The sequence below is a fragment of the Zootoca vivipara genome, chromosome 6 (assembly GCF_965207765.1).
Source record: "Zootoca vivipara chromosome 6, rZooViv2.hap1.1, whole genome shotgun sequence".
Taxonomy (NCBI): domain Eukaryota; kingdom Metazoa; phylum Chordata; class Lepidosauria; order Squamata; family Lacertidae; genus Zootoca; species Zootoca vivipara.
In genome coordinates, this window is record NC_142589.1 from 82,038,037 (window position 1) to 82,059,315 (window position 21,279).

Below are 21,279 nucleotides of genomic sequence, written 5' to 3' on the forward strand. Positions count from 1 at the left end.
GTCGAAAAAAGGACAGGACCTCATTGGGAACATGGTCATTCATACACATAAGAACATATAGAGAGCCTTCTGGATCAGGCCAATGGCTCATCGAATCCAGCATCATCTTCTCACAGTGGCCAACCAGATGCTTGTGGGAAACCTGCAAGCAGGATCCGAGCGCGAGAGCAACTCTCCCCTCCTGCCATTTCCAGCAACTGGGATTCCGAAGCATGGCGGAGCCATTATGTCTAGGAGCCATCAATAGCCCTCTCCTCCTCCATGAATTTGTCCAATCCTCTTTCTAAACCACCCAGCTTGGTAGCCGCCACTGCCTCCTGTGGCAGGGAGTTCCACAGTTTAACTATGTGCTGCATGAAGAAGCACTTTGTTTTATGTGCCCTGGATCTCCCAACATTCAGCTTCGTTGGGTGTCTGCAAGTTCCAGCGTTGTGAGAAAGGGGAGGACATTTCTCTACCCACACTCTCTACGCCTGGCGTAATTTTATGAACTTCTACCATGTCATCTCTTGCTTGCCCCCCCCTCCACCAACTGAAAAGTCCCCAAACGCTGCGACCTTTCTCATGGGGAATTGCTCCATCCCTTTTCTAGACCTTTTCCAACTTTGCAATCTCCGTTTCCAGGTGAGCTGACCAGAACTGTACACAGTACAGTGGTACCTTGGTTCTCAAAGGCCTTGGTTCTCAAAAGCCGAAAACCCGGAAGTAAGTGTTCTGGTTTTCAAACGTTTTTTGGAAGCCGAACGTCCGATGCGGCTGTGGGCTGTTGTTTCCGGGGCACCTGCACCAATCAGAAGCTGCGCCTAGGTTTTTGAATATTTCTGAAGTCAAGCGGGCTTCTGGGATGGAGTAAGTTTGGTACTTTTGTTTTTGCTATTTATTTTGCATTTTTCTTTTTGAGGCTTTTTCGGTTCATTTGTTTATGTGACTGTGTGGAACCCAGTTCAGTGATCTCATTAGATAGTAAAATTCATGTTCAATTGCTGTTTCCGGGGTTGTTTTTAAAAGTCTGGAACGGATTAATCCGTTTTGCATCACTTTCTATGGGAAAGCGCGCCTTGGTTTTGAAACGCTTTGGTTTTGGAACGGAATTGCGGAACGGATTAAGTTTGAGAGCCAAGGGACCACTGTACTTCCAAGGTGGCTGCACTGCAGATTTTTATAATGGCATTATGATCCCGGCAGTTTTATTTTCAGTTTCTTCTCTAATGATCCTCCCGCTCTTCACCCTGCAGCTTGGGAGGGAGTAGCCCCTAAGAAAGAAGCAGCGGGGGAGGGTAGAGGGAGCCTACAGCTTTGGGTGTTGATCTACTCACCTCCGGTGGAGATGAATGGGGGGAAATGAAAACCCATTTGTGGATCAAAGGCCTCCCTTCTTTCTCTCTCCGGCCTGGCTCCTGCCAGCCTGTCACCAGCTAGCAGTCCTGCCAGACTTCCTTGCCTCTGGTGCCAAGTTCTTCCAGGCCCGTCTCACCCGGAGGCAGTGGAAGGGAGAAGGTTGTTGTCAAACTTCTCTTACCAAGTTGGCTCCTAGGCTGACAGCCTCATTGCTACCTTTGCAGCCGCAGGCCCAGGGGCTACAGAACAGGGCCGGCTCTACATAGACACCCGGTGGCGCAGGGCACCATGACGCCGGCCCGCCAGGAGGGCGCTGCAAGCCCACCGTGCTGGGAAACGGGGCGGGAGGGCGCCGGAGAGATCGCGCTGTGCCTGCCCGCCCGCCCGCCGCGCAGCAGCATCACGCCCACCCGCCCACCGCGCTGGGAAACAGGGCGGAAGGGCGCCGGAGAGATCCGGCGCACCATGGCAACAGGGGCGCTTAAGACGGCACTGCTACAGAACGTGGCAACGTGGCCCCCTGAGTGTCTCTGTGTGGACCCCGGACTCCCCCTAGGCAGCAGAATTTTCCCAGGCAAAACCGACATGGACCTTCTTCCACCCTCTTCTTGAATGATGACAATTGCTTCCGGATGGAGGGATGGGTGAGAGTGTTTTTGCAGCTGGGATGTTAGGCAAGGTAAAAGGTAAAGGACCCCTGGGCGGTTAAGTCCAGTCAAAGGCGACTATGGGTTTGCGGCACTCATCTCGCTTTCAGGCCAAGGGAGCCGGTGTTTGTCCACAGACAGCTTTCCGGGTCATGTGGCCAGCAGGACTGAACCAGTTCTGGCGCAACAGGACACCGTGACGGAAGCCAGAGCGCACAGAAACGGTGTTTATCTTCCTGCCGCAGCAGTACCTATTTATCTACTTGCACCAGTGTGCTTTTGAACTGCTAGGTTGGCAGAAGCTGGGACCGAGCAATGGGAGCTCATCCCATCGTGGGGATTCGAACCGCCGACCTTCTGATCAGCAAGCTCAAGAGGCTCAGTGGTTTAGACCACACAGTGCCACCCGCATCCGTCTGTCTCAGGAGATAACGTAGCAGCATGCCTTTGGGGGTGAGTTCAAGCTGTTGGACGGTTGCAGCTCCTACTGTGGCTGTAGAGACAAATATGGGAGGGACATGTTTCAATGCAGCTGGGGCAGAGGAAGGTGTCTGGTTGTGCCACTGCAGAAGCACCACGGCGTTTCTTCTCTCTGCCCTCCTCCCAGCGGTCATTCCTCCTCTGGTCACTGCTGTGGATGCACAACCTGACTGTCTGTCTCCAGGCACAGTGGTCATCTGCAAGGGATTCCCACACGGTGGGCTTGACGTTGCCAGGCTTCATGTTATGTTTGCAGACATCTTTCTGCCAATGGTGTCTGAAGCCAGCTCCCTGCAGAGCACGTCCTTGGGGATCCTGCCATCTTCCATTCTGCAGACATGACCAAGCCAGTGTAGACGTTGCTGAGACAGGAGTGCACACATGCTGGGAACGGCGTCTTGGGATTGCACATCTTGGTTTGAGACTCTGTCCTGCCGTGTGATCCCAAAACAGTCAGGAGGATGGAGCAACTCCCCAATGAGGAAAGGTTGCAGCGTTCGGGACTTTTTAGTTCAGGGGAAAGGTGAATTAGAGACGACATGGTGCAAGTTTATATAAAAAGGGGGGGGATAGAGAGAGGTTTTTCTTCCTCTTGCGTAGCACTGGAACTTGTGGACACCCAACAAAGCTGAATGTTGATTCAGGATGGATAAAGGGAAGCAGGTGTTCATAGTTAATCTATGGAACTCCTTGCCACTAGAGACAGTGATGGCTTTAGGAGAGGAGCACACAAATTCATGGAGAGGGCTATTTTTTTATTTAAAAAATATTATTTAGTTTTTCAAATTCACTCACATAGATAACGTTGTTACAAATATTATAATTTTGCACAAGATTCTTCCGAATCCCAAGACTTCCCTCCTCCCCTCTGTGTTTTCTTTAAATAACTTTAAAAAAAAACCACCTGCATATCCAAAGTCTATGTATCATTGCAGGAGTTACTTAAAGCCTGCCAAAGAGTTCAAGTGTTTGCAGTAGTCTTTCAAATACAGTATATATTTGTCCCGTTCTTTGTTGAAGTTTTGATCCTCCTGGTTTCTGATTTTCCTGGGTAATCTTGCCATCTCTGCGTAATCCATTAATTTCATCTGCCAGTCGGCCCTAGTAAGTATCATGTCGGTCTTCCAGCTATGGGGCAAAGGCGGAGAGGGCTATTGATGGCTATGGTCGGAGGCAGAGATGCTTTGAATCCCTGGTTGCTGGAAACTGCAGGAGAGGAGAGTTTCCCACAGGCATCTGTTTGGCCACTGTGTGACGAAGATGCTGGACTCGATGGGCCTTTGGCCTCATCCTGGAGGCTGTCCTGAGGTTCTTAAGTCTTGGCACATACGAGTGGAGAGAGAGGTTTGCGATGTGATGTGCGTGGCGTCCTTGCGTCCTTCTCTTCCATCCGGTCCTCTCCTTTCATTCTCTGCTCCCAGGCTCCATGTTTTGGCCCCCTTGCCCTTCCCCACAGCATGGTTAAAAGTTCTCATATGGTGTGCTGGGGACAGGGGGGGACGAGGAGTGGGGAGGAGGGTGATGTTGGAGGGCTCTGCTTTTTCCTCTCTGACCTGCCGCCTCTCTTGAATGAATTCATTGTTTCCCAGACTGAGCGACCTTTTGCCCTCCCCCTCTCCAGGATGGAGTGACGCATCCCCCTTTCGTTTACCCAACCCTCTACGGTTTTTACAAGACTTCCAGGGGACAGGGCTGGAACAAAGGCTGTTGTGTGGGGAGGGCGAGCGAGGCGGTCCAAGGAGAACTGCGGGTTTAGCCAAGAACCACCAGTCAGAGAGAGAGAGAGAGAGAGAGAGAGAGAGAGAGAGAGAGAGAGAGAGAGAGAGAGAGAGAGAGAGAGCTAGTTTCTGCCTCCACCACCCACAGACCTCATAGGAACTTAGGAAAATAGGAAACTGCATTATACAGCCAGACCCAAAATTTCGACGCCTCTTGCACTGGTTTAACCCCTTTCCGTTTTAACAACGCAAATTCTACGAACACCCTCCATATCTCTTCAAAATCATTTCTCCTACATATTCCCCGTCTTACCTTTATGGCACGTGTTAATTTATCATTAATAGCTCTATCCCAAACCTCTTTGTAACCTTCTTCCATTTTATATTCTGCTTGCCCCCTACCACTTCCTAGCTATAATAATTTGTGCGGCTGTCAGTAAATTTGTGAGCAAGTCCTTCGTAGCCTGTGAACCCTCCACCCCATCCTAAATTGATAATAGTGCTAACCCCGTGATTTCTGTTATTGCCTTAAACACCCTTTCCCCCCCAAATTGTACATATTTACACCCCCACCACATGTGAACATAATTCCCTCTTTCCTGGCTGTCCCCTCCAACATAACACCAAATACCCCTTGTTTATTTGATTTAATCTGACTGGTGTTAGATACCATCTCCAGGCAGGGGTCTCTTGCAGCCCACTCTGAAGATGCCTTCTGAGATTCGAACCTGGGACCTTCTGCATGCAAGCCGGATTCTTGGCCCCTGACCTATACAGTCCTTCCCCATTGCAGGCTGAGGCTAAAGAAGGAATTCGGTTCTGAAAAGGTTCAGGGTGCTCAGTAGGGCTGGGCGATAATCTGGTTTTCAACTTTGTGATATATCAGCAGCTAAGGTAAAGGTAAAGGACCCCTGGACGGTTAAGTCCAGTCAAAGGTGACTATGGAGTTGCGGCCCTCATCTCGCTTTCAGGCCGAGGGAGCCGGCGTTTGTCCACAGACAGCTTTCCTGACCATGTGGCCAGCAGGGCTAAACCGCTTCGGTGCACAGAGGACCGTGATGAGTGCCAGAGCACATGGAAATGCCGTTTACCTTCCCGCCGCAGCGGTACCTATTTATCTACTTGCACTGGCATGCCTTCAAACTGCCAGGTTGGCAAGAGCTGGGACCGAGCAACGGGAGCTCACCTCGTCGCGGGGATTCGAACTGCCGACCTTCTGATTGGCAAGCCCTGGGCTCTGTGGTTTAACCCACAGCGCCACTTGCGTCCCTCAGCAGCTAAGCATTGTGCAGCTAGGCGGATAGATCACAATGTCTGAAATAAACATCGTGCTATATGGATAAATCACAATGTCTGAAATAAGGATGGAGCTCTGTAGAGGCATTGGCTGGCTTCGCGGTTTCCCCCACATTGTGATTTTTTGCACCGCACACACACACATCACTTTTTTGCGATATATTAAAGGTAAAGGGACCCCTGACCATTAGGTCCAGTCGTGACCGACTCTGGGGTTGCGCGCTCATCTCGCATTATTGGCCGAGGGAGACGGCGTACAGTTTCAAGGTCATGTGGCCAGCATGACAAAGCCGCTTCTGGCAAACCAGAGCAGCACATGGAAACGCCGTTTACCTTCCCGCTGTACTGGTTCCTATTTATCTACTTGCATTTTGACGTGCTTTCGAACTGCTAGGTTGGCAGGAGCTGGGACCAAGCAACGGGAGCTCACCCCGTCACAGGGATTCGAACTGCCGACCTTCTGATCAGCAAGCCCTAGGCTCAGTGGTTTAACCACAGCGCTACCTGCCAGGTCACAAATAATGAAACCATTATCATGATACAGGCTTCAAATTGGTTTTGGACATTATATTGACCAGCCCTAGCATGCAGCGTCCCTGGAAATATACAGGAAATGCGTTGGCTGAGAATGGCGTTCTGGGGGAGGGGAGGTGGTAAGTGGCCTGTCCTTTTTAAAATTGTGATGAAGGAGAAAGCAAGTTCGAAGGCTAAAAATGTAAGATCAGAACGACACAAAAAACTCCCACTCCATGCAGTTCCTTGTGAAAGCTTGTGCATCATTTACTGTAAAAGTGCAAAGAGGCAAAGATTCTGGTTGCCTCGCCTTGCCTCTTCCATCTACCATAATTTACTTTTTTACTATCGGACGGAATGTACAGCTTCGTATTCTGACTTTTTATTGCTCATGGAGAACCCTGTCCCCACTGTACCACTATTCTGTACCATTACATGGTTAGTAGATCTGTATTCCTGGCTCTCAGCCCCCTCTTTTCTGGCTTCCTGAACCAATGGGCCCCCTGCCCCTTAGCACAGCGGCTACCTAAGGCCATTTGCAGATTTTTGCCATCCCGGTTGCTGGACTGTTGCCGCCCGGGTGCCGCTGTGATCCTTCTGAGTTCCTTTGTTGCCACCCACACCAATAACGAAGGACAGTGGCGGAGGGCGGCAGCGGCGGCTTCGGCAAACAGAATCCGCTATCACCTTCAACGTGGACGCTCTCCGCACCCACCAGGACTCCGGTTTTGTTCAGAGTTTCTAGCCACGCGTTGCTGGGGCTCAGTTTCGGCACTTGGGTGCCTCTGTGAAACCTCGGTGTAAAATTGGATCAGAGTTTCAGTCTGGTGCTATCGCGGATGACCTTCAATATTTTAACAAATTGTTGTTGTTGTTGTTATCTGTATCTCTAGGTTCTTAGGTGTATTTGGTCACTGCGAGAGCCTTTGGCCTGACCCAGCACCCAGGCCCTTCTTACGCTCCAATGGAGCTTCCAGTTCCAGAGGCAGTCTATCATTTCCAGGTTCACAGATGTATTTCGCCATTGCGAGAACTGGGTGCTGAACTAGATGGGCCGTTGGCCTGATCTGTCGGGCTCTCATGGTGTATCAAACTGCTGGTGTAGGACCTTCCCCCGAACAGGGCCCTTTCTAAAAGTTTCCTTCCTTCCTCGCAGGACAGGCGCCGGAGACCACATCACCATGCCCGAGGGAGCCCGCAGGGGCAGCACCAAGAGAGGCGGCAAGGCAGGTACGTACTCAAACCCACTCGCCAGCAGAGATTGTGAATCCCCAAAGCAGCCTGTCTATAGCGCAGCTGGGCTGGCTGGGCCAAGGGGAGCTGCTTCCGTCCAAAACTTCCAGAGGGCACCCGATTGGCAAAAGCTGCCCTATTGGAGATCTGTGTCTCTGAAAAAGCCCAGCCCGGCGTGGGGTCGCCTTCCAGAGCCTTTTGAAAAATAAATCCCACCTTTGGTTTCAAAGTCCGCTCGTCGGTTTTTGAACGCCTCTCTCTCTCTCTCTCCCTGCCTAGCCGCCCGCTTTTTGCAAGCAGCGAAAGCTTAGATGCAAGATTGTGGTACTGGGGGGGGGGCTGGAGGGAGGAAGCGGAGGAGAGTAAGTGTGCGGCCCTGTCTTTGCACAACTGCCTCTCCTCCCAGCATCCCTCGCGAGGCAAACCACAGCTTCAAAAGGTGAGAGAGAGAGAGAGAGAGAAAAGAGAACGCCACAAAAGGATGTTGAAGAGAGCGAGGAGGCTTTATATTTTTTGAAAAGCCGGGGAAGGAGAAGGTAAATGAAGAAGACTTGGGGTGCGGTGGGGGCCTAGGAAACAGACCGACCTCCTGTTGAACTGCTCCTTTGCACGTGGGGCTGACGCCGGCCAGAGATATCCTTTATGGTAGGGGGCTGAGCATGCAACTTTTGATTCATTTCCAACCCTGTCTGCTTTCTCTCTTTTCCATTTCCTCCCGGCACCCCGGCTAGCAGCATCCCGGCCCTCGTCCGTCTCCTCGCTGAGTGGTCTCGGCTCCAGCATGGCTTCCGACCCCATCTTGGGCAGCTGCACCTCGGTCAACACGGTGTGCTCGGACAGCGACCGCCCCGTCAGCCTCAGCTCCTCGGCGTCATCCGCCTCGCTGCCGGACAGCCAGAGCGCCTTCGGCAGCAGCGGGGGGCTGGGGGGCTGCCCCCCGCCTTACCCGCAGCACCAGAACGGCAGCGACATCAGCCTGGACCTCACGCCGGTGGCCCTGCTGGACAGGGCGGGGGAAGCCCAAGTGGGCCCGGGTTGGTCGCCGAGTCCGGGCAGGGCCAGAGAACGCCGGATGAAGCTGTCTCACCTGGACCGGGTGGTGATGGAGATCGTGGAGACGGAGCAGTCCTATGTCCGGGACCTCAGGAGCATCGTGGAGGTAAGGAAGGGCAGACAGGGCTGAGTGCCTGGCCTCCCCTTGCATTTTGATCCTGCCTTTCCCTCCAAGGGTCTTGTTGACAACATGAAAACAGGGCCTTTTCTGTGGTGGCTCCCCGTTTACAGAATGTTCTCCTTAGGGAGGCTCACTTGACCCCTTCATTATCTACCTTTAGGTGCCAGGCAGAAAATGTTCCTCTTCAACCAGGCCTTTGGCTGTTAAGCAATCCATGGTTGTTGTTTTTTAAACCATGGTTTTTTTGTTTTGTTTGTTATTATGTTATATATTTTTGTGTTTTTATGCTGTGTTCCTCAGGTGAAGGGTGGTATGCCAATTTAATGAGCGGAATTAAATAAGGTAGCTTAGGCTGAAAAATGGTCAGGCTTGGCTTCACGGCTGAGCACATTTGAACCCAGCCTAGAACGCTCCATAGAATGTCGATGGAATACTGTGTACGGTTCTGGTCGCCTTGCCTCGAAAAGGAGTTGGGAAAGGTTCCACCAAACTGATCAAGGGGATGGAGCGACTCCCCGATGAGGAAAGGTTGGGGCTTTTTAGTTTAGAGAAAAGGCGAGAAAGAGGCAGCGCGACAGAAGCATGTGAAATGATGTAGTGCGTGAAGAAAATGGAGAGAGATTTGGGTTCTCTCCCCTTTCTCATAACACGAGAAGCTGAATGTTGGAAGATTCAGGACAGACAAAAGAAAGTCCTTCTTCACGCAGCGCAGAGTTAGACTATGGAACTCCCTTCCACAGGAGGCAGTGGTGGTTGCCAACTTGGATGGCTTTAAAAGGGGAATAGACGAATTTAGGGGGGGGGGGCGATCAGTGGCTACTAGCCAGGATGGCTGTGCTCTGCCCTTAGCAGTTGGAGGCAGCCGTGCTTCTGAATCCCAGTTGCTGGAATCCACAGGAGGGGAGAGGGCTCCTGGGCTCGGATCCTGCTTGCAAATTCCCCATAATGGGCATCCGGTCGGCCGCTGTGAGAACAGAATGCTGGACTAGATGAGCCCTCTTTGGCCTGATCCAGCAAACCTCTTTATACGTTCTTAACCCCAGTAACAGAGTATTACATCATACCATGCAAAAAGCAAACAGTAAATAATAAAATTGCTGTTATTCTCACTGGGAGAAGTGAAGTTACAGGCAGCCAGGCAGAGGGCCTTCTCGGTAGTGGCACCCTCCCTGTGGAACACCCTACCTCCAGAAGTCAAAGAGATAAAGAACTATATGAGTTTCAGAAGACATCTGAAGGCAGCCTTGTACTGGGAAGTTCCTATGTTCTTGATCTGACTTTAGTGTGAGGCGCAGCTAAGGAAACATCTTTGTAAATTTGCACGGAAACCCCAGACTCTCCAAGCACCCCTATTTTCCAGAGACAGTCCCGGATTTACGGAAGCCGTCCCGGAATGTCCCGCTTTTTCCTTAAGGCGTCCCTATTTACATGGGAGAAATGTTGGAGGGTGTGGAGTTATGCGACCCCCCCGAGCCAAGGAGATAAATCACTATGCAACCTTTAGAAGACATCTGAAGGCAGCCCTGTGTGGGGAAGTTTTTTATTAAAAAAAAAAGCTCAATGTTTTATTATGTTTTTATGTGTGTTGCAAGTGGCTGGGGAAACCCAGCCAGATGGGCAGGGTATAAATAATAAAATAATATTGTTATTATTATAAATCGTAAGAGAGCCAGTGTCAAGCCAGGCCTCCCTTTTTCCTGAGCTGGCGTGTATGGTGGATTTGGGGCAATTTAAATCCAAAGCATAGGAAATATAATCCCACCAGATGACATAATAACAATCTTGATCCTCCCCGGAAACATGCAGTTTATGCGTAATTTCCCCCGCAGTCGCCAAAGACTGTAAACTCTTACACCACACAGCCCAATGCAGACCTTTTCAGGTTTCCTGTTGCTGGGCTGTTGAAATCGAAAGCCCTTTGCAGCAAGGAGGGTTCATGTTTCCCATCCACATATTCAGTAATGTGGGGAAGCCCAGGCAGGTGATTTCTTTTAAGATCCACCATTGAGGAAGCCGTTCCTCCCTTCCCCTGGCCTGTTTCTATTCTGCTTTTCAGTAGAGCAGGAGTTTAACTTGCGCGTTACAACGCCTCTCCTGGCACACCTCCACGGCGGCGTTTAAAATTCAGCGTTTGCTTCTCGGCCTACCTCAATGACATAAATTAACGGGGCGGCTCTTCGCTGTAATGTGAGAGAGCGAGTGGCCAGATGTTTCCCGATCCAGTTTTGCAGCATTTTGTTTAGGAACAGCTACCTGTTCCTGAAAACAGCAAGAGGGAGCTGTTGTCTTGGCGCCTTGCGAGGTGGGCTTCTCGGAGGCATTTGGGTGTAGTCTGATCGCACTGGAGCAACTGCCCTGTAAGGAATGGACGTATATTTTGCACGCGTGCTCGAGCTCGGGGCTTTTCCACTCGCTCCTGCTTGGCGCCGAGCTCCCAGCGAGACTCGCCGCCGCCGCTGTCTCTACATGCAGCAGTTCAAAGCTTCGGTGGGGCGGCCTCTTCGCAAAGGAGCTATGGGAGGGACCAGCGAGTGGCAGCCGCGGCGGCCAATGAAGGCTCGGCCGGGTGTTTTTTGTTTTTGTTCTAACCCCCCCCCCCCCGCTGGCACTTGCGACGCAGCTCTGGGCTAGACGGTGGGAGGCGGGGAGCCGAGAGGGTGGCTGGGCTGCCCCACAACACACAGGCCTCTCTCTCCCCCTCTCCACGCTGCGCCTCCCGCCCACTCGATGCCCGGGCCAGCCGTTCCCCTCAGACCCGCGCGTGTGCGCATGAGAGTGTCCTGGGCGCGCGAGCAGTGTCTCTGCGCTCCAAGTCCCAACGGCTGTCTGTGGGGCACATGCGCAGTAGCGCAATCCCACAGACACAGGGACTGGACGCAGAGACACTTGGATATTATTATAGAGGATACCTCACCCACCTGGCTGGGTTTCCCCAGCCACTCCGGCGGCTCCCAACAGAACACTAAAAACAGAATAAAACTTCAAACATTAAAAACAGGGCTGCCTTTACATGCCTTTTAAAAGTAAGATAGTTGCTTATTGCCTTGACATCTGGTGGGAGGGCGTTCCACAGGGCGGGTGCCACTGCCAAGAAGGCCCTCTGCCTGGTTCTCTGTAGCAATGAGGGAACTGCCAGAAGGCCCTTGGCGCTGGACCTCAATGTCTGGGCTGAACAATGGGGGTGGAGATGCTCCTTCAGGTATACTGAGCCGAAGCCATTTAGGGCTTTAAAGGTCAGCACCAACACTTTGAATTGTGCCTGGAAATGTAAAATTCAGGATGCATTAAAGGAAGTCCTTCACACAGCCCAGAGTTAAACTGCGGAACTATCTGCCACAGGAAGCAATCATGGCTGCCAATAAATGTAGTGGGTTTTTTTACTTTGGAAACTGCCCTGAGATCTTTTGGTGAGGGATGGTATATACGGTAAATCTGTTAAATGATCATAACAAAATAGATGGCTTTAAAAGAGGATTAAGCAAATTCATAAAGGAGGAGATGGCTATCGGTGGCTGCTAGCCGCAACAGCCAAGCAGTTTTTCTGAATGGCAGTTGCTGGAGGTCATCGGAGGGGAGAGAGGGGCTCTCGTGCTCGGATCCTGCTTACTGGTTTCCCACCGGCATCTGGGAGAAGGCGATGCTAAACCAAACGAGTCCTTGTCTTGCTCCAGCGGACTCTTCTTTGAGCGCTGGATTTGCCATCAGGCGTTGACTCTGCAGCCCCTCAAGGGTGGAAGCACTGCTGGAGGCGAGCCCATTTGCCATCTCCTGTCGAGCCTCTTCCTCCAGCCTCTGCTTCGCTTTACTGATGGAATTTCTGGAATTCTCAGGCCTCCCCTGGGACCACTGAAGGAGGAGAGGGAAGCCGGCTGGGGTCTGTCTGGCTGCGGAGACGGCTTCTTGAGTGCCTCTAAAATAAGCCTCGCCCGGCCGGCCCTCTCTCATTCTCTGTGCATTGTCTCCCTGAATTCCCAACGGCTCTTTGGCCCATTTGAAAGTGACACAGAGCGACTCCTCTTACGAGGAAAGGTTGCCGTGTTCAGGACCTCTTAGTTTAGAGAAAAGGCGAGTTACTGGTGGCACGAGTAACATTTATAAAACCATGCGCAGCATGGAGAAAGTGAGCAGAAGAAATTTTGCTCCCTTTCTCATAGCGCTAGAACTGGTGGGTATCCGATGAAGGTGAAGACTGGAAGATTTGGGACTGATAAAATAAAGTCCTCCTTCACAAAACACATGCAGTGCTACATTGGTTCTCTACATCATGTTATGTTTATCTGCCCTATGTACAGTTCGGCTCGTGCTAGTATACTAAACTCCATAATCCAGCCTATGGCTGACAAACCAGTTGACCTACAGCTTGCCTGGGTTCTTCAAGATGTGGATCCTTATATTACTCTACAGGTTGCTAAATTCCTAACAGTCGTCCTCTCGTACAAGAGACGGAATGGAATATTAGCTGATTATAAATTTTTAATCATAATCTTAAACTTTTCTTTTTGAATTGTTAATATTTGTCCTTGTGAGCTGTGAATGGTGTTATATTATTTGTGGCTTGTATGAGTCCGCTGTTTTATTTTATTTATTTTGTTGTGTTGTGTTTTATGATGGGCGTAAAGCCGAATAAACATCTTTTGTACTTTGTACAAGCTTAATCTATTCCGCAAGTCCGTTCCAAAACCGAGGCCCATAGAAAGTCATGCAAAATGAATTAATCCATTCCAGACTTTTAAAAACAACTCCTAAAACAGCAATTGAACATGAATTTTACTATCTAACAAGACCATTGATCCATAAAATGAAAGCAATAATCAATGCACTGTACTATAAAATAAATAAGACAGTATTGTAGATGATAAAAATTAAAATTAATTTTTCCCCCTTACCTGCATGGATGAGTCATTGTTTGGATGCGGGGCTTTTATCCATTTCCAGTCGCACAATCAATCAATCAATCAACCAATCAATAGCTGAACTGGATTCCACACAGTCACCAAAACAAATTAATAAAAAAGCCGCAAAAACAAAAGCACCAAACTTAATCAGTTCCCGAAGTCCATTTGGCTTCTGAAATGTTCAAAAACCGAGGTACAGCTTCTGATTGGTGCAGGTGCCCCAGAAACAATAGCCGCAGCCGCATTGGATGTTCGGCTTCCGAAAAACGTTCGAAAACCGGAACACTTACTTCTGGGTTTTCGGAAGTTTGAGGACCAAAGCGTTTGAGAACCACTGTAGTTGAACTATGGAACTCACTGCCACAAGAGGCCATGTTGGCGTCCAACTTGGATGGCTGTAAAAGAGGACTGGGCAAATCCACGGAGGAGGAGAGGGCTATCGATGGCTCCTAACCCTGATGGCCCTGCTCTGCTATGACTGGGCCATGTCCGGTTTTTAGCATCATGATATATCACCAGCTAAACATTGGAACGCACCGCTATATCACCATGTCTGAAATAAGGATGGAGCTGGGCAGAGGCATCGGCTGGCTTCACATTTTTCCCCGCACCGTGATTTTTGCATAGCACACACACACACACATTAGGGCTGGGCAAAATATATCGATACACTGACAAAAATCGGTTTGCTGTCCACATTGTGGTAATGGTTTCATAGCATTCAACGTGGTGATATATCACCATGAAGGACTGCGTCTTTCCAGATGAACCTACCTGGCCCCTGAGATCATCTTCTTAGGCCCTCCTTCGTGTGCCGCCTCCTTGAGAGGTCCGGAGGGTGGCAACAGAGAACGGGGCCTTCTCTGCAGTGGCTCCCCGTCTGTGGAATGCTCTCCCCAGGGAAGTTCACATGGTGCCTTCTTTATACACCTTTAGTTGCCAGGCAAGAATGTTCCTTTTTAACCAGGCCTTTGGTTGATTTAATGGATATCCTGTGCCCTTTTAAAATGTGGGTTGGGGAGGGGGGTGTTATTGGGTTGTTGTTTTTATTTTTATTTTATATTTTGTGGTTTTATATTTTGATTTTGTTCTGTGAACTGCCCTGAGAGCTCCGGTTATAGGGCAGTATATAATAATAATAATAATAATAATAATAATAATAATAATAATATTGAGGGCACTAGGAGAAGGGGACGACAGAGGACAAGATGGTTGGGGACAGTGTTCTCGAAGCTACGAACATGAGTTTGACCAAGCTGCGGGAGGCAGTGGAAGACAGGAGTGCCTGGCGTGCTCTGGTCCATGGGGTCACGAAGAGTCGGACACGACTAAATGACTAAACAACAACAACAATATCATGAATCATGATTAGTTTGCCTGTCTTCCCAAGTGATGTGTAAAAATTTCCAGAGACACCATTGATGGAATCTTTCGAGGAGTTGGAGATGGCGTTTGGGAGTTGTAGTTCCAAGCACCTGGTTAGCAAAGGCTAAGCCGTGCTGCCCTGGTGGTGTGTCTGCCATAGTCACAAGGTATCCCTGCAACTGATTCCTCCTTTTCCTCCATCCACCCTTCCCTACAGGACTACCTGGGCTGCATCATCGACTGTGGACACCTGCCGCTCAAACCAGAACAAGTCAGCGCCTTGTTTTGCAACATTGAAGATATCTATGAGTTTAACAGGTGAGTCAGCAGTGCTTCCTGGCACCTGGAGAAGGAAGGGAGGGTTCGGCGTGAGCAGAATACGCTTTCCAAATGGCAGGGAATTGCCCCACCACCACCTGCCCACAACTTGAAGATCACCATCTTCCTATGTTCCTATGACACATTCTTATTACCGCAAACCTTCCGATGTATACAATTATGTGGAGCCATTACAAAATAAAAAAATTCCTTCAGTAGCACCTTAAAGACCAACTAAGTTTAAATTTTGGTATGAGCTTTCGTGTGCATGCACACTTCATCAGATACCTGATGATGTGGGGCCATTGTTGAACATTTTGACGGATGCCCTCAGCATGCTTAGAGGGGAGATAGCTGTATGGAAATGAATTTATAGATGTAATCAGGTTGAAGACATCATGCCCTCTTTCTTGCTCTGCCCTTGATATACAGTGCCCAGAGAATTTTTATTATTATTATCTCCTGTTCTTTATTGCTTCTCAGATCGATCCCCGCCAGTAAGTGATAGTTGAACTATTGGCCAATAAATAACTACAGATTGGACATCTGGTAACCAGATTTGCTCTGGCAGCTAAGGGGCTTCGCTCCAGTTCTGCTAATGCATTGCAATTTTAAACTTTTATGCTGTGGACTTTTATAGACTTACGTTGTGTGGTTTTAGAAGAATGCCTTGCTTTTTGCCCTCTGTTGTTCATTGTGAAGGCCTTTGGCTATGCACGATAAAATGAATTGGGCTTACTGGGTGGTACCAATAACCAGCTGATGGATTTATAATGGCATTTATGACACACATTTCTCCCCAGGAACCGTCGTTTACATGTGACTAATCTTACCAATTAACTGAGCAAACGTTGCAGACCTAAGCAATCTGCATGACCTACAGAGCAGAGGAATGTGATCTTGCGTGTGATCCTGAAAGAGGATCTGTATTTTTTGTTATGTAACCCCCCACAATGGGGGCGCGTGTGGCGCTGTGGTCTAAACCATGGAGCCTAGGGCTTGCCGATTGGAAGGTTGGCGGTTTGAATCCCTGTGACGGGGTGAGCTCCCGTTGTTTGGTCCCAGCTCCTGACAACCTAGCAGTTCGAAAGCATGTCAAAGTGCAAGTAGATAAATAGGTACCACTCTGGTGGGAAGGTAAACGGCGTTTCCGTGCGCTGCTCTGGTTTGCCAGAAGCGGCTTAGTCATGCTGGCCACATGACCTGTCTGCGGACAAACGCCAGCTCCCTTGGCCTACAGAGCGAGATGAGCATGCAACCCCAGAGTCATCCACGACTGGACTTTACCTTTAACCCCCCACAACAGCCCTGTGACGTAGGATAGGCTGAGAGACAATGACTGGCCCAAGGTCACCCAGTGAGTTTTCACGGCTGAGTTGGGAAATGAGTCCTGGGCTTTCCCAGGTCATAGTATTGACGCTCTGAACACTACATCGCTCCTTATTTTCCTCTCACCAACATTATTGTGTAACTTGGTTCTGCTCGCAACTGGAATACCGCACCCTTACCTCACTCATTTTGGGATCTGGCTTGCGTGTGCCGATCCCTCTAACCCGCTCCAGATTTGAAAGGGCCCAGTAGCAAACATGCACAGCCTGGGAGTCATTTTGGACTCACAGCTGTCCATGGAGGCGCAGGTCCATCCTGTGTCCAGGGCAACTGTCTACCAGCTCCATCTAGTAAGCAGGATGAGACCCTCCCTGCCTGCAGACTGTCTCGACAGAGTGGTGCATGCCCTGGTTATCTCCCGCTTGGACTACTGCAGTGCGCTCTACGTGGGGCTACCTTTGAAGGTGACCCAGAAACTACAACTAATGCAGAATGCGGCAGCCAGACTGGTGACTGGGAGCGGCCGCCGAGACCACATAACACCAGTCCTGAAAAACCTACATTGGCTCCTAGTACGTTTCCGAGCACAATTCAAAGTGTTGGTGCTGACCTTGAAAGCCCTAAATGGCCTCAAGGCCCAGTATACCTGAAGGAGCGTCTCCACCCCCATCATTCTGCCCGGACACTGAGGTCCAGCGCCAAGGACCTTCTGGCGGTTCCCTCCCTGCAAGAAGTAAGGTTACAGGGAATCAGGCAGAGGGCCTTCTCAGTGGTGGCACCCGTCCTGTGGAACGCCCTCCCATCAGATGTCAAGGAAATAACCAACTAACAGACTTTTTAGAAGACATCTGAAGGCAGCCCTGTTTAGGGAAGTTTTTAATGTTTGATCTTTCATTGTGTTTTTAATATTCTGTTGGGAGTCCCCCAGATAGCTGAAGGACTATTGTATTTTAATATTTTGTTGAAAGCCGCCCAGAGTGGCTGGGGAAACCCAGCCAGGTGGGTGTGGTAGAAATAATAAATTATCATCATCATCATCATCATTATTGAAAGCATCTCATAGAACGCAGGGCAAAAAGGTGGCAGCGCTGAATTCATGCCAGTAGCATCCTTCCAGTGGATATTTAGCTACACAGTTTGGAGCAAGCCATCTCTCTCTCTCTCTCTCTCTCTCTCTCTCTCTCTCTCTCTGTGTGTGTGTGTGTGTGTGTGTGTGTTTGCAGCAATTAACATGGTCCAGAACTACTGGAGGGTTTCTCAAGGCGGAAATGCTTTTAGCATTGGAATTTGCTGAGAAGGTAATTTGAGCAGGGCTTGTGGGTGACAGAGAGGGGTTAGGAAGGAGGGGGGGGAGTGTGTGTTTTGGAGGGGATGGGGAAGATGGAGGTCAGAAAAAGCCCAGAGCATGGGTTTATGGAGAAGTGTTGTCCTCGAAGGAAGAATACAGGCACTCCATCTTCCCTTTTCAAAAGAGGCGTCCCAAAGTTCTTCCACTCCGTGGACACCTTTCTATCAAATCCCAGCCTTTGCATGAAAAGGAGCAGCAGGGAAGTTAAATATTGGGCTTCTGATTGCGTCTGGCCAGCGTTTTCTTCCCCAGTGGATTAACAGTGTGCCTTCTCCAGTCTGTCTCCAACTGTCCCAGTTTACTCATTTATTGGTCTTCGGGAGGGTTAAATTTAGGTCAGCTCCACGACCTGTTGTGAGTGCAAAGAATCTTGGACGTGTGAAGTGTGCCTCTGGGCATGCACAAAGTGTGTTTCTGTTGCAACTGAGTCACCTGTACCCGCTGGATTTGGATCAGTCCTAGAACCTGTCGCATGTGCAAACACTTGGAACTGGAGCAAGTAAAGAGCACCTCTGAGCATGCACAAAGTGTGTTTCTTTCACAACCAAGTAACTGCTGTCAGCTCCCACACATAGAGAGGCTTTATCCTTCCAGGTGAGGGAAGATGGAAATGCTACCGGTAGAGTAGAATCTGAGACTTCTCAGATTAGTCCAGAAGCATTGCAGAAGCATCCGTCAATGCTGCAAACCCATAACTCCTTTTATGTCTCCCTTTCACCAGTCTTTTGGCTGATGAACATTTGATGTCCTTTTAAACATGTTTGTGGGAGGGGGGTTATTGTTTTCCTTGTGTTATTTATCTTGTTTTTATTACGTATTTTGTGTTCTCATTTTATGATTTGATGTTGCGAACTGCCCTGTGATCTTTGGACGAAGGGCGGTATACAATTATTATTATTATTATTATTATTATTATTATTATTATTATTATGGCTTGTCTGTCTACATACCCCTCTGAGGGAATAAAAGGAACAAGCTCTTCCAGCTTGCAAAAACTTCCCCCGTGGTCACCTGTGAGCAGTTTCTGCTCTCCCTAGGAGATCGTCCACTTGCCACCTTGAACTAGCCACCCGCCCTGACTCAGTTTTCCTGTGCCTAAAAATGGACGCGTAGCCTTCCCTATGTTCCCAGAGGACATTTGCAATGCAGAAACTGAAAGGCCCTGATTCCCCCATATTGAAAAACACATATTCCCCATCAGGAAAGGAAGGTCTTTGTAAACCCCAGCAGACGATGGAAGTTGAAGACACGGAAACATTGTTCCCTAACAGGGGCTCCTGGCCAACAGCCATGTTCTCCCCCGCCCCCCCTTTTTCCCTTTCTCACACCATTTCCTTTCCTCTTTCCCCTTCCCTCGCTCCATCTCCTGCTGCTTTTTTGGCTTCCCCCGAAGCTGGTCGCCTGCCAACCTCTCCCGCCAACCAACCTGCTTTCCCATCTGGGTCTGTTTAAGAGCTTCGGCGGAGCCCAGTGGGGGGTACGGATGGAGTATGTGGGGAAAGTTGGAAGCTGACTGGTGGCATCACATGGCCCCAGTTAACCCTTTAGAGAAAGGAGCGTCTCCACCCCACCCGGTTGTGCCGAGAGTGACCGTGCTGTGACCTTGCCACTGCCGTTAAAAGGGATCGGTAATTTCACTTTATGCGCACAAAATGCTTCGCCTGGCTGGGGCAGGGCAGCCGTGGTCCAAAAGACAGTCCTGCAAGGTAGTCCAGTACAGTGGTCCCTTGGTTCTCAAACGCCTTGGGTCTCAAACAACTTGGAACCCAAACACTGCAAACCTGGAAGTAAGTGTTCAGGTTTGGGAAATTTTTTCTGGAAGCTGAACGTGCTCCAATTTGAGTGCCACGCTTCCATTTTGAGTGTCACGCTGGGGTCTTGTCTATTTTTGCTATTTCTTTTGCGTTTTTGTTTTTTGCGGCTCTTTTCTTTATGGCTGTGTTTCCACACCGTCATAAAGAAAAGAGCCGCTGTTTGGCTGTTTGGCTACTGGTTGATTGATTGTGTGACTGCAGTACATTGTTTATCACTTTCGTTTTATGGATCCATGGTCTCGTTAGATAGTAAAATTCATGTTGAATTGCTGTTTTAGGGGTTGTTTTCAAAAGACTGGGACGCATTAATCCGTTTTGCATTACTTTCTATGGGAAAGCGTGCCTTGGTTTTGGAACGCTTTGGTTTTGGAACGGACTTCCGGAACGGATTGAGTTTGAGAGCCGAGGTACCACTGTATTGTCACAGCCCAGTATTGTTCCATGGGCAGGGCAGGGCCGGTGGCAGGGGAGAAAGAGTCGTGAGAAGCCTTATTTACTTACGCCAGGCTGCTTTTTTCTCTCTCTGAGCAGCGAACTTCTGGAAGACATGGAGCGGAACAGCAGCGCCGAGGCTGTCGCAGAGTGCTTTGTTCAAAGGGTAAGGGTCTCTCCGCTCACGCTTCTTCGCTTTGCGATTCCTTTGGAATGAGCTGACCTCTTAACGGCATCCAGACTGCCCTTAGTGGTGTGTGCATAAGTGTCCAGAAACTTCAACCGGTCCATAATGCCATAGCGAGACCGAGCATTCCAAAAGGACTGGAGCAAATTTATATTATACTAGCTGGCCTGGCCATGCGTTGCTGTGGCTCAGTCTGTTAAATGGACCCTCAGAGTCCCCCTTCAGACTCCCCTCACCTTCAGAGTCTCCCTTCATTTTGTTGAAATGTTTTACGCGTGTTCTGTTTACACAGGCTCATCCCTGTTCCGACCCAAGAGCTACCCCATCCCCTCCTCCCCCCCACCCCCGGCTCATCCCTGTGGTTGGATCCACCCTGTCCCAATCCATGACCTATCCCGCCCCCTCCCCCCATCCCCCACCCAGATGAGTCCCCACCTCCACTCAGCCCAGTCTGCAAAGCCAAGCCGAGATGCTGAGGAGAGGGAAGTTTTCCTAGATGCAGTACCAGTGTAGCCGCCGCTAGAGGGTGCTGTTTTGCAACCTCTCCTGTGCTTCCAGCATGCACTTTCGTCTGATTTGTGAGTTCTGGAACACGTGGGTTTTGGGGTTTTACGTTGCACAAGTGTGACATCTGTCTTTGAAAACGGTATGGGCTTGCTCTCGTAGTCAGATTTGACTTTGTGTCAAAATTTGAATGCTATCTGTTGAACATTGGAGATGAACACACATACCCGGTTTACATTTAGATAGATAGATAGATAGATAGATAGATAGATAGATAGATAGATAGATAGATAGATGATAGATGATAGATAGATAGATAGATAGATAGATAGATAGATAGATAGATAGATAGATAGATAGACAGACAGATTTGAAAGACAACTGTAAGCAATTATCATTAGCAGGGTTATTTGAAGATCTGTAAGATGAAATTGCTACCTATTCAGGTTGAGTAATATAATATTTTAGGTAATGATATAACAAGGATAGGAAACGAAGCGAAATGTGAAGATGTAAAGTTTAATTTTGTAAACCATCAGAGGGGAGGGAGGGAAGCCGTTAGGCTCAATCGAGCCAAAGAGATAAAATAAGAGAGTATGATGTTACATAATGTGATTATATGTAAAACCAATAAAAATCATTCATAAAAAAACTCCCAGAATGTCATAGAATCGTGGAGCTGGGAAGT

The 21,279-nt window shown here is 49.4% G+C and overlaps 1 protein-coding gene across 2 annotated transcripts in view; it reads left to right on the top strand.

Annotated features, from left to right (window-relative positions):
- The window catches only part of PLEKHG2 (pleckstrin homology and RhoGEF domain containing G2), a 63,725-nt gene that overhangs the window by 11,672 nt on the left and 30,774 nt on the right, over positions 1-21,279 (top strand). Inside the window, exons 2-5 of one of the 2 annotated variants that reach the window (XM_060275464.2) lie at positions 7,149-7,222; positions 7,957-8,384; positions 14,877-14,977; positions 20,000-20,066. In XM_060275464.2, coding sequence (XP_060131447.2) covers positions 7,174-7,222; positions 7,957-8,384; positions 14,877-14,977; positions 20,000-20,066 — 645 coding nt within the window. In that variant the 5' untranslated portion in view covers positions 7,149-7,173. The remainder of the gene's footprint in view (positions 1-7,148; positions 7,223-7,956; positions 8,385-14,876; positions 14,978-19,999; positions 20,067-21,279) is intronic. The other variant, XM_035119655.3, reaches the window with a different exon arrangement.